Genomic DNA, 14,032 nt, shown 5'->3' with positions numbered 1-14,032 from the left:
GTACTCACTGGAATTCGATTTCGGGACCTGAAAGTTGCAACTCTCCGGAGGTCATCATCTGAGGCACGATACGGAACCACCAAAAGAGCAGGGTAAGTGTCACAGAGCTCATAGCACTTATTAATAAAAGTGATTCTCCAATGGTGATTGGGCAAGCCCTGTGAGGAAAAAAAGGCAATTCAAGTCAGTATTGCTTGACTTCATCTCTGGATTTGGCCTTGGGCCTCTTTTCTTCCTTCTAGCAATATGTGCACATGCCTCTTTGACCACAGGGTGATGACGGTCTACCTATTTATAATAAGGGTGCCAAATCAATAATCCAGACAACGTAAGAACACAAGACAAAACATTGGTGGTTTTTACAGTTCTAAACTATACTTTGTAAATACAGATTCTCTTGAATTCAAAGGAACTCATCTTCCTTTATTTTGTGTCCACATATTCTTTACTACCTGTACCACACAGATAAACCCAAGTTCATCCCCCGCCCATGCACCCCTCCCATCCCCTAAAAAATTACCCTGCTTCATCTTAATCTGGGTCTAACTGAGGGTAGAAAAGAGATCAGGCAACTTCCTCTCCCTGCTCAAAATAGAGTGAATGCTTCAGTCTGCTCCAAAGTGGAAAGAGGCTGAGCTCATGAAGAAAATCACAGAGGGGAAGTAAAGGAAAACCCCTCTGGGGAGGCTCATTTCGCCACCTCCGATGAGTTTTTTTCAATCAAGTTGATCGGAATCGAAGATCGCCCTATAGGTTGTGTTAGAAATACAGTCATTTGCATTTTAAGCAGACTGTTAATGTGACAGGGAGACACAGAAGACACCTCCCACCCGATCATCTCCCCACAAAATTGTATTTAGTATGGAAAAGATTCAGAGGTGGTGGAATATTCTCTCCCCATTCTCACAAATGCACAGATACACACATGAAAGTGAGCTATGTGGGTGTTTGCTTTGGGGACAGACATTGTACCTTTTCTTTAGGTCTGGCCCTAGAGACCACGGACCAAACAGATGTTGAGTCTGATGCTGAGTCCAATTAGACAGTTATAAGTCCCATCAGAAAGTTATAAGAAAAAAAGATTGAATATAATGGCAGTGTAGAACAAAATACCTTCAACAGTTCATATATGCATGCAATCTTAAAAACAGGAACTGTTTTATTTCAAGCTAGAAGCTTTGAACTAAAAAAAAAAAAAGTCTTAATGTTATCAATAACACTTCAAAAATTAGGTAAAAATATTTTAATACATCATTTACAGAGGCCTCCAAAACATGCAAAATGTTTTCATGGTCCTTCTTCTGCCTCAATAGCTAGTCCAGAACAGAAGCCATTAAAATGGGAGGAGCGCAAAGCCTTAGAAAACTCAACAGTCTAAACGTGACTTATGGAAGCAACAGGATATACTATCTCACATGTGTTCTAGAGCTAAACTCCTGCACCCAAATTCCAGAGTGTCAAATCTGTTCATGAATATGCAAACCGTTGATTAAGACTAAAACAGGAAATCAATCCAGGTTTTTCATGGTGAAGGTGGTGACTAGATGGTTCTTCTCAAGTCTAGGATTCTATGATTTTACTTTATATTCACTAACTTTTCATATAAAGCAAATGGGCTTGATCTGATTCTCAAATCTCATCCAACAAAACTTTTCAATTATCTTAAGAGCTTTGTAGAACAAGAATTGTGAATAATCCCATTGTACAACTCCTAGCTGTCTATAAATTTGGTTATACCAGAGGTCAAACTGTGGCTCTTGTTACATATTATGCACAGAATTCCCTTCACAAAAATACTGCAAGAGACTTTTGTTCCTGAACAGCAACATGAGACCAAGCCTCTTGCCTTTATTATAGCAAATAAACATGCATGTAGGTGACATTCATGTAAGAGAGCAGTAAAGGCAATTATAATGTACACTTATCAAAGCTTTCTTGAAAAAGACATCACTACAGGGAACCAGTTCTAATTCATTTGAATCTGCAAACTGAAATGAATATAATTTAAATCTAGCTGCAAGTAATAGTTAAGCTCCCAAACATGCATATACATAGCAACATCAAGTCCTAAAGTGTAACTTCTAAAATGTTTGGCTTTTCTAAATCCTAAGTATTTAATTCATTTCATAAACAACACAAAATTGATGCTCTTCATATAGGGAAGGAAATAGAATTTAGTGATCCAGCCTTCCATGCAGCTTGCATATGGCAATGGAATGAGCTTATAAGTTATACAGTAACAGATAGAATGAGATATATTGTACAAAATGTGGATAATATCACCACCATGGAAAAGATATTTAGCAAGGATGTTGCTGATCTTCAGAAAGCATGGCTGATGACATACTGTCATAATGCATGTTTCAGGTTCATCACATAACAGACAATAGCATCTAACAACTTACCTGCCTCCTGTATTCTTCCACTGGATTGTAAACTGTCCATCCATCCACGTTAAACTTTTCTTCATTTAAAAATGCAAATAATGGCTAGAAAAGGCAAAAAATAAATAAAGTTCAGTGTGAAAGAATAGTCTACTATTATAGTACATCCTTTGATTTCTCGCAAAATAAATTTCGCCAGATTTGCTGACCATGAAATTACAACCCAAACCAAGACTTATAACAAAACAACAACAACAACAACAATAACAAAAACGGTGGAAAACTCAGATCAGACTTACGCTAACTTCTATCTTGAGTAATAGAAAGAAGCCTCAATTTTCTATGGCTATAAATCTCTCAATTGTTCTTTTAATGATGTTCCACAAAAAAATCAGATTACCAGACCAAAAAGTGCCTATCAATTTTAAACAGTATTAGCAATTGATCAGGTACAAGCCACTAAAAAGAAAGAAGGAAAGGAAGAAAAATAAAATTCATGAATTATTGTTAAAACGGTGCAACTGTCTCAAAAGGGAACAATGACGTGTTTATTTTTTAAAAAGACAGGATATTAAGAAAACTCTGAGTTAACTGTTCTCTGTGAATTCTGAATCAATGCCCTGGTTTCTGTGAAATGGCAGGACTCAGACCTCTCACTTCTTCTCTATCTATACTCACCCTCAAAGTGCTGTTGATACATTTGATAGCCCCAAATACCATCCATATTCTAGTGACTAGTAAGGACCTATCATTCTCCAGCATCCCCTCTGAATTCCAGACTTGGCTATCCAAGTGTCCACTCTACCACCCCACCAGACTGCCTAAGAGGCATCTGGAGAACTCTCAACACATCCAAAGCCAAACACCCTTGGCTTCCCCTACCCAGTCCTGCTCTTCCCACAGTCTCCCCATTTCAGTATATGACAGCCCCGTCCTTCCAGCTGATTGAGCTGAAAACCTTGGATTCATCTTTGTCACCACATGGCTACCACCCTGGTCCATGCCTCCATGATCTCTTACTTGGTTGATTACAAAAACCTAACTGCTCCCCTGCTTTCATCTTTGTACTTCTCAAATCAGGGTGACAGTGTCATAGGTCAGATCAAGTCCTTTCCTTGCCCCAAATCCTCCTGTAGCTTTCTACTTTGTGAGGAGTAAAGGTGGAAGTCCTTCCAATGGCTTATGCAGCTGTCTGCCATCTGGCCATCTCCCCCACCACATCTCTGCTCTCAGACTCACTTGCTCCATGGGAGTCACACCTGCCTCCTGTGCCACTCCCTAAAGGCACCAAGCACATGCCATTCTCAGGGCCTTTGCGGCTACTATTCCATCTGCCTGGAATTCTTTTACCTCATGGCTTCTTGTCTTACTTCTCTCACATCTCTGATCCAATAATCTTAATCAGTAAGACCTTCTCTGACACCCTACAGAAAAACATGTTACCCTCAAACAGCATTCCCTATTCCCATCTGATTTTCCCTATCGCTTATGATCATTTGCCATATTACATATGTACTTGTTCACTGTACATATATACTATCCCCTCCCCTAGAACATGGGCTCCATGAAAGTACACACTTGCTTCATTCCCATCCTTTATCCCCAGTAACTACAATGGCACCTGGTCAGAGGGAGGCAGAACACAGGCTTGCTGACCGAATGAAGACATGAAGGCCCACACAGCCCCTGTACAACCACCTTCTCTGGAGGCGCTGCGTCTGGGCACTTTTCCTCTATGTTGCTCCCTCCCCATCCATTTTCCTCTGTCATCAGACTAATCACTTTGAACACCAGTGTTCCCTCCCCTACAACACAGTGTATTTCTGGAAAAGCACCTTTCAGCAGCAACAGTTTTCTGCATGTGAATGGCAAGAAGTTTAAGGTGAAAACTGCCCAAGAACATGCTCTCCAGAATGTCTTCTCAAACTTTCCCAAGCACGCAGCACGCTCTGCAGGTCTCAACTCTGGCAGCACTAGGCCTGAGTGCTGTTTATTCTGGATGGCTGGCATGATAAGCACGCACTGATAATGACGCTGACCTAGCTAAGCAATGCACTGAGGCTTTAACCTGACACTGAATCCACAGCAATGCTTACTTATTCCGTACCACTGGGGAAAATAAGTGATTTCTGTTAAGTTTAACTTAAAGACAGAGGGATTTGGGGTGAAAATAGCACTAAAATGTTTGATGCACTCCTTTATCCATAAACAGAATATATGGGACATGCCTAAGCATTCTCTTGGCAATATATCATTACTGTGAACATCTGATACTGCACTGGTCAGTACTTGGCACAGGTAAACATTCAGGATTGTTGAATGATTTGAATGATGTGCTGTTAACATGGTTGTAGATGGTTTGAGACCTAAGGCTCTACTATCACTTTAGAAGAAAACCTAGAACTTGCTTTCTTGAAATAAGTTCCTGACCTCAACATGATTTTTGTTCATTTGTTTGTTTTTAGTTATTTGCATCTTTCCCATGAAGCTCAAGTGAATATGGCAGCTTTTAAAAACCAAAGAGAAAAATTCCTAAATTGAAGGCCCAGATAAAGCTTTCCTTCCAGAAAAAAATCATCATGTGTAGTAATGCTATCAGTATTAACTTTCAAGCAGTATTTTCAACCTAAGTTACTATTTTTTAATCACTAATGTTAAAGCACCTTCTTATTTTTGCTTCCAATATTCCTATATCTTACATGAAAATTTCTAAGTTTACGAAACTGTTATCAGAAGATCAAAGTTATATGGCCTAAACAAAAATTATCTACATAACTTCCTTAATATGTTTTATAAGAGAACCTGAACAGAAGCAACATCAAATTTTTTTGGTCATTAGTATGAGACTGAGACAATGTCCCCATGGTAACCACACATCAGGTGGCCTCTCTCATGAGATCACTTCTACAATGACACTTCACATTCTGACTAATATCCAGAATGAGTCAACTAACTGGTATCCTTTAATCCGAAACATGCCTATTAGAATTGGTGACAAAAACAACTCCCAGTTTACTCTTGATGCTAAGAGCCAGGCTTGGACCCCAAATATTTCAGGACGAATTATGAATCGCACAACAGCCAAATATTTCTCCTCATGAAGTACATAGCAACGTATCTAATATTGCATTGGAGCTTAGGGTAGAAGAGACTGGGTGCTTAAATCAATATTTTCACCATTCCAATAAATTAGCCTACAAACACAAAAAAACATTTTTCAAAAAGCATTACTAGGTGGTGTTTATGTGGTGTTTTTCTTTAAAAACTAAGTTTTCCATAAGCTACTTGGTTCAGCTGAAGTGAGCAGTCTGAAAGAGCCAATGCCACCATTTTCTAAACTTGAAAGTATGAGGACTTACTTTTCAGACATATTTTCTTTTTTTCTTAAGGATTAAGAGAATATAGGCTCTCAGAGTAACATAAAGTTGGATTATTACAAAAACAAAAATAAATAACAGAACACATTCATCTGTACCTCATTATCAAAAAGTATAAAATTCCTTACAAGTGGCAACTTGTTACAAACCTAATTAAAACTCCTATTTCAAAATTGTTAAAGCCTAAAGTGAATAGGTTATATGTCTTGAGGTTTTTAGCTGTCATTTACTTTCTCTTCCAGACAATGTATTCTTTAACACTTTATTAATGTGTTGACACTTTCAACTATTATTCTTAAATATAACCTTGGGTCAAATTTTGACCCTTAATTTGGGAACTCTAAATCACATGGAGAGAGCTGGCTCTAGAGTATTTTCCATTATAACTATCAAGCAGGGCATCTTGTTTGCTAAATGGGTAATGATAAAGCTTACTCAATGAACATGTCCAAGTACTGATTTCATCGCCTATGGAAAATTCAAGAATGATTCGGTCCCAGTTGAGCAAAGTCTTAGGCAGAGAAGACGTTTTGCTGAGCATCACCTTTCAGTTGATGCTTCAGCAAGTCCTACATGGCTTTTTTCTAGGGCGCAGTCCTTATCTAGGGCTCTGCCTCAGAATCGGGGGTGAAGTGGGCTGCTTTTTCCAGATACTAAACCATGCCCTGTGCCCTGCCTCACCCCTACTGAACCAGAATCTCTAGGGGGTGACTTTCTACCTCCTTGGTCCTAGAAGGGCCATGTGGGATGTACCAGAACTCTCAGGAATGTAGCCTAAGGATTCTGTGTGGTCAAGCTGTTAGGGAGCTCTTTAGTTTGTTTTAGATTATTTTGAAATAATTATAGATTCACAAGAAGTAAATCTTCAGCCAGCCTCTCCAGGTGTTAACATCTTGTATAACTTTTAGCACAATATCAAAATCAGGAAACTGACAGAAAATACTCTCAAATGGCCACCCTCACCTTCCTCAAGTGAGCAAGTCACATCTTCCTTAATTTTGCTCTATATTAGTATTTGGGCATTTCATCAATTCACAATTCACTAGATCCCTACTAGTCAGGAGATACTGTACATGGAGACTTTTTTTTTTTAAGCAATCATGTGCATTGTTTCCGGATTAAAAATAGCACAATGTAACATTTGAAAAATGTTAAAGGACAAACTTGAGATGAAACTCTCTGATTTCACACCAGGGATAAAAAACAGCTCTGACATAGGGAATATAACTTGTCATTTTAATTTAGCTACATTTATCACTGTAACTTCTAGGGGTAAAGACTCTGAAATGACAATAGATTTTAGCTTTCACTTAATTAGCCATTATTTTTAAATGGCACCTATATAAAGATGCACTGATTTCCTTAAAACATCTAGATTGGATTTTTTGTTTATTTAGCAGAATCTATAAATATTAAGCAACTCTTGAGTTTCCTTTGAGGATGGACAGCTGTCTGTCACTGTTATAGGCTCTCTCCAGCTCATAATCAGGGGAATAAATTGACAAACTATGAACATTTAAAAGTGTTTTCAAATGATGTTAACAGCACGCAATGGCACAATTGATGAACATGATTTTTCAGGAAGATGACTCTTAATGACCTATGTTCTCCAAATACCTAAACTTAAAACTTCAGGGAACCACTTACTAACTGCTTCTGTTTTGTTTGTTTGTTTGTTTGTTTTTGTTTTTGGAGACAGAGTCCTGGCTCTATCGCCCAGGCTGAAATGCAGTGGTGCCATCTTGGCTCACTGCAACCTCCGCCTCCTGGGTTCAAGCAATTCTCGTGCCTCAGCCTCCAGAGTAGCTGGGACTACAGGCACGCATCACCATGCCCGGCTAATTTTTTTGTATTTTAGTACAGACAGGGTTTCACCACATTGCCCAGGCTGGCCTTGAACTCCTGAGCTCAGGCAATCTACGACCCTTGGCCTTTCAAAGTGCTTGGACTACAGGCGTGAGCCACCACATCTGGCCTAACTGCTTCTTTCTGGATTAAATTTTGTAACGTTTGAACAGGAATTGAAGCTAGCTTTTTTTTTTTTTTTTTCCGAATTTGATTTCTGAAATTAAAGACAGTCATCTTTTTAAAAAGCTTCCATCTACCATTTAAGGATACAGTAATGTAAAATTACCTCATTTTCATCTCTTAGATTAAACTTTAGAAACAAGACTTGTTCATGTAAGAAAAAAATGCTTTCATTAAAATTGGAAGGGAAAGTCTAAAATTTTAAAGAACCATAGGACGTACTGATATTTGGTAAAGCTTATAATTCTAACGCCCTAATGCTAGATAATGCTTTCTGTGTATTTCACACGACTTGACACAGTAAGTTCATTTATATCAGTTTTGATGCAGTTATTCCAAAAACCTGACAAAAGTTAAACAGGTCAAAAGCAGCTAGCACATAAATTACCATTTATACTTCTGTTTGCATAAACAATTCTCCTAATCCTATTTCTACTACTGACTAAATCAGTACCTCTGGGGGAAATGGCTTGATATTCCTGTGTCATCATTGTCTTCATATATAAACGTACATATTTATTTATTCAGGAAAGGACCACAAATGTACATTTGAAATGTCATTTGAAACTATTCTGGAAAAAAGAATATTCTTTACAACTTGTCCACTATCGTAATCATTTAAGGTTGAGATTTCTGAGGGTTCATAAATTGTCCCTCTTCTCACTATAGTTCTCTCTCCTGGCAATTTTGGCCACATCTATGCAAATGCTAATGACATGATGTGGATGTGATCCAGGCCTACCAAATAAAGCTCTCCCCAAGCCACAGCTCTGGATCTATGTAGTCATCTGTCTCCCAGGTATCTCTGCCTGGCTGTCTCACAGACACTCTTAACTCAACATATCCAAAATGGAACTTGCCACCTCTTCCTCACTCCCTTCCTATAGTCCCCATCTCAACCACTGGCCCCACCATCAGTCTGGTTATCCAGGGTGGATTCTTCCCTCTCTATCATCCCATCCTCCCTCATAACTACATTCAGTCAACCACCAAATCCTGATTTTGCCATCTGAATCTTTCTCAAAAGCATCATCTGGAATCCCTGTCCACTGCCCCATTTCAAGCCCTCATCATCAAGGACTGAGGTGACTAACAAAAATCCCCAGAAATGGTCTTCCTCTCTCCTCCACTCCCGTCCCCTCTACCTCCTCTGCACACACTGCAGCCCAGCAATCTTTTTGAAATGGAAATTTAATCATGCCACATTACTGCTTGAAACCATTAAATGGATCCCTTCACCTTCAGATAAAAAGCAGACGTTCTGAGTGGGGAATGTTAGGCTCTGCAACCTTTGGCCCAGCCTCCTCTGCCCCCAGTACTATCTCCTGTTGGTACCCCCACATGCACACTGTACTCCCGGACACCAAACTGCATGTGGGTTCAGCCTGCATCTGTGCGGCCTCTTTGCATGCCCACAGACTGTTCCTTCAGTATGGCATGTCAATTTCTGCCTGACAAATGCTCCTACTCATCTTTAAGAATCTGACTCCTCTAGGAAGCCCTCCTTTGTGTTCCTGTGACATCCTGTGCACCACTCACTGTATCATATGCATCTGTTTGTTTGCATTACCCAGGAAAACAGCACTCCTTGGGAACAGGAAGTGGGTATCAGCTCTAGATCCCTGAGCACAGCCATAATGTAGCATTCTGTAATTGCTTTAGCAACAGTAGAAAGGAAAAGAAAAAGAAGAGGAACAAGGGGAGGCTGGTTCTACCATACAGTGCAACATCTTATAAAGCTTCAATAGTTAAATAGTGCATGAATAGAATAATTAATGCAAGACGAGAACCTCTTAGAAATAAAATCAAACACACAGAGGAATTTAGTATGAGATAAGGACAGTACTTCAAATCAGCAAACTAGTCAACAAATGATATTGCAACAGGAGGGGAAGAAAAAGTTGGATTCATATCTTATACTTTAACTCCAAATAAATTCCAAATAGATGAAATACTTAAATCTTAAGGAAGAAACCAAATTACTAGAGGAATATGAGATAATTTATTTTATTTATTTTGTTATTTTTTTTGGAGATGGAGTCTCACTCACTCTGTCGCCCCAGCTGGAGTGCAGTGGAGCAATCTCGGCTCACTACAAACTCTGCCTCCCAGGTTCAAGTGATTCTCGTGCCTCAGCCTCGCAAGTAGCTGGAATTACAGGCATGCACCACCACACCCAGCTAATTTTTGTATTTTTAGTAGAGACAGGGTTTCGCCATGTTGGCCAGGTTGGTCTTGAATCCCTGACCTCAGGTGATCTGCCTGCCTCAACTTCCCAAAGTGCTGGGATTGCAAGGCATGACTCACCATACCTGGCTGAGATAATTCCTTATAAGTCTGAGTAGGGAAGATCTTCCTCATTGGGATATAAAGCCGAGAAGCTATAAAAGAAAAGTGTGCAGAAGAATTAACATGGCAGGCCTGAGGCTGCTCTCCTTAGAAAGGCCTGCTTACATGGCTGGCCCTTGCCAGACACTTGGTAATTTGGATTTCAGCAGAGTTCTCACCATTCCCCACTGGAAAGATTGGTTCACTGTGCCTAAACTGTTTGTATAAACAATGTGGTTTACACTGAACTCCTGCTTTTCTTCTGGAAGCCTGGAATTTTCCTTTGTGCTAGGCAGTGGGTGCTTACATGGTCAGCCCTAATAAACACTGTGGACACAAAGTCTCTAATGAGCTTCCCAGGTGGGCAGCATCTCATATGTGCTGCACAACTCATTGCTGGAGGAATTAAGTGCATCCTGTTTGATTCCACTGGACAAGAACTCTGGAAGCCTGTGCCTGGTTTCCTCCGAATTTCAACCCATGTGCCTTTTCTCTTTGCTGGTTTTGTTTTGCATCCTTGTGCTGTAATAAGCCATACCTGTGAGTACAATCATATGCTGAGTCCAGTGAGTCCTCTTATTGAGTCACCACACGTGGGGGTGGTTTTAGAGCCCCTCAACACACAGACTCTCAAATGCTACCAAATGAATAGAAAACAATTCTCCATAGCAAAATCCATCATAAAGTCAAAAAACATACAGGAAAAATATTAGTCACCCATATCAAACATCACTACAGCTATTACATAAAAAGTACCTACAACTAACAAGAAAAAGACCAAACATCCAAACAAAAAATAGGTAAAAGATACAGAGAATGGAGAAATGCAAATACAGATAGCTCAAACCTAAAGATATTCAATTTTACTCAAACAAGATAAATACAAAATAAAACTTAAAGCTACATTTTCACCTATTAGATTGAAAAAGATTAAAAGAGGCCGGGCGCGGTGGCTCAAGCCTGTAATCCCAGCACTTTGGGAGGCCGAGACGGGCGGATCACGAGGTCAGGAGATCGAGACCATCCTGGCTAACACGGTGAAACCCCGTCTCTACTAAAAAATCCAAAAACAAAAACAAAAACAAAAACAAAACTAGCCGGGCGAGGTGGCGGGCGCCTGTAGTCCCAGCTACTCGGGAGGCTGAGGCAGGAGAATGGCGGGAACCCAGGAGGCGGAGCTTGCAGTGAGCCGAGATCGCACCATTGCACTCCAGTCCGGGCAACAGAGCGAGACTCTGCCTCAAAAAAAAAAAAAAAAAGAAAAAAGAAAAAGATTAAAAGATCAGAAAACATACTGGGTTGTTATGGTAAGCAGAATAAAGACTCCCAGTCGGGGCTGGGGCTCACGCCTGTAATCCCAGCATGTTGGGAGGCCAAGGAGGGCAGATCACTTGAGGTCAGGGGTTCAAGACCAGCCTGGCCAACATGGCAAAACCCCACCTCTACTAAAAATACAAAAATTAGCCAGGTGTGGTGGCCCATGCCTGTAATCTCAGCTACTCGGGAGGCTGAGGTACGAAAATCGCTTGAACCTGGGAGGTGGAGGTTGCAGTGAGCTGAGATTGCGCCACTGCACTCCAGCCTGGGCAACAGAGCAAGACTCTGTTTAAAAAAATAATAAGAAGAAGAAGAATGTCTTCCCAAAGATGTCTATGTCCTAATAATCCCTCAAACCTGTGTTACGTTACCATACATGGCAATGAGGATTTAAGGTAGCACACGGAATGAAGATCGTAGGGTGGAGAAGCACATTCACTGGGCAACGTCTATCGGTGGATGGAAATAGGTACATAACAGTGTATATAGCTCTCTACCATTAGTGTTAAGGTGGAAGGAATGTGAATCAGTTAAGTGTATAGGCCTAAACTATCACTGGGTGGAGAGGCAATAAACTGAAACCTTGGTTGTCTATGAGGAGGGAAATGAGGTGGCTGAAGTGTGCTGGGAGGGAGATATTTTTTCTGTATACCCTTTTACAGTTCCTGAATTGTCAATCATGAACATATATTATCTATTTACAACTTAAATTAAAAAGTAAATACTTATTGAATAAATGCTCTTTCTAAAAAGCAGAATATTCTCATTGATGTCTTGGTTGCTACTGATTCCGATTAATTCGCTCTATTTACATTAGTATATCCACTCGATAAACATTTACTGAGGCTCTACTATGAACAAGGTATGAAGTGGAGAAAAAGGCAAGGAAGACACAGCCTCTGTCCTTAAGGAGTTGGAAGTTATCCAAAGGAGAGAGATGAGGAGGGCACACAGAGACGAAAGCAGCAAGTGCCACAGGTGGGAGAGAGAAAGTACTATGAGGCCCAGAGAATGCCCACATTACTTCTTGACAGATGGGGCTTGGAGGGACGTTGTTGGTATCTGAACTACCCTGCAAGGATAAGACAACTCCGGACACGACAACAATAAAAAGGCACAAACGGCAGCCAAACTCAGAGAATACATGGCCACTGGTGAACACCTCAGTCTACACTCACTCCACTAAGTGAAGACGGTAACAAAAAATGGAGAGTGGTGGGCCACACTGTGAAAGAGACAGAGGTCTGCCTGCACACCGACAGAGAGGGAGGAACCAGCTGAAGTTTGGGGGCAAGGGTAGGAGACAGAATAGAACTAGAAAGACCTCCAAACAATGTTCCAACAGTTTAGAAGAGAGGAGATGAAGATATAAACTAAGTCAGGCTGGGGAGGCAGAATCCCCTGGATTTAGTACATGCTACGAAACAGGGGCCAGGTATGGTGGCTCATGCCCTGTAGTCCCAGCACTTTAGGGGGCAGAGGCAGTAGGACTTCTTGAAGCCAAGAGTTTGAGACCAGCCTGGGCAACACAGTGAGACACCATCTAAAAGAAAAGAAAAATAAATCAGCCAGGTGTAGAGTCATGGACCTGTGGTCCCAGCTACTGAGGAAGCTGAGGTGGGAGGATTGCTTGAGTCCAAGAGGTCAAGGCTGCGGTGAGCTGTGATTGCACCACTGCACTCCATCCTGGGTGACAGAGCAAGACCCTGTCTAAAAAAAAAAAAAAAGAAAAAAAAGAAAAGAAAACAAGAAAAGGAAGAAATGAAAACCTCTGATGGCCTTGATTTCGAATGTTCAAATGTGAATGAACAAGAGGATGATGATATCATTAAGAATAACTGGGAACACAGACGAGTGGGTTTCTGGGGCATATGAGAGTCATTTTAAACAGACCTTCGGTGTTGCTTGAAGTTCTGTAACAGCTACAGGGAAACATAAAGCTATAGATTTGGAAGCCATGCTTCTTAGAAAGGCAATGTTTGTGGACATGAGTTTGCCCAGGGCATAATTCAGAGCAAGGACAGACTTTTGTAGAAAACCCATATCTAGATGGTAGAAGGATGCAGAGGAGCCAGAAAAGAAGTGAGAGGCAGAGAATTTAGATCTCAGAAGCTATGGGGAAAGTTAGGTTTCCAAAAAAAGAGGGAGAGATATCTGCAAATGTGATGGTCTATATGCCATAATGGGACTTCTGATGAAAACACCTAAAAATGCTGGATATAACTGAAACTTTTTTTACTCAGAAGCCAAAAACTAACTGCAAACAGGAATGCAGACAACAAGAGGAACACACCGGCTTTCACTTTTAGGCCACTTCCAGAACTGGTTTTCCTGGCCTCTTGGGGCACAGGAGATAGGGCCTGAAGACCTGGCCCACCCAAAATGAGGAGTCAAATTAGAAACCTCCCAAGTGCTACACTCAGGGGAAGGATGAATGGGAAAGGACCACCTGGGGACTTCAAGCGAACCTTCCTGTCTAGATTATTGGTGCTGAGCAAGGGAGGAAACAAATCCCTACCACCATCCTCCACTAGAAATTTGTCATCACAAGTCAGCCCTTAAGTAGTATGTGGACCAAACTCACATAACTTAGATGGT

At 40.7% G+C, this 14,032-nt stretch overlaps 1 protein-coding gene across 3 annotated transcripts in view; it reads right to left on the bottom strand.

Annotated features, from left to right (window-relative positions):
- MTM1 (myotubularin 1) overlaps positions 1-14,032 on the bottom strand; it is a 112,363-nt gene that overhangs the window by 30,927 nt on the left and 67,404 nt on the right. For all 3 annotated transcript variants that reach the window (XM_025373201.1, XM_025373202.1, XM_025373203.1), the window contains 2 exons: positions 2,406-2,489; positions 9-158 (listed from right to left, as the gene is read on the bottom strand). In XM_025373201.1, the coding sequence (XP_025228986.1) occupies positions 9-158; positions 2,406-2,489 (234 nt within the window). The remainder of the gene's footprint in view (positions 1-8; positions 159-2,405; positions 2,490-14,032) is intronic.

This window comes from Theropithecus gelada, chromosome X (assembly GCF_003255815.1).
Source record: "Theropithecus gelada isolate Dixy chromosome X, Tgel_1.0, whole genome shotgun sequence".
NCBI lineage: Eukaryota > Metazoa > Chordata > Mammalia > Primates > Cercopithecidae > Theropithecus > Theropithecus gelada.
The sequence above is the reverse complement of the archived record's forward strand: the minus strand, read 5'-3'. Positions and strand labels throughout refer to the sequence as shown.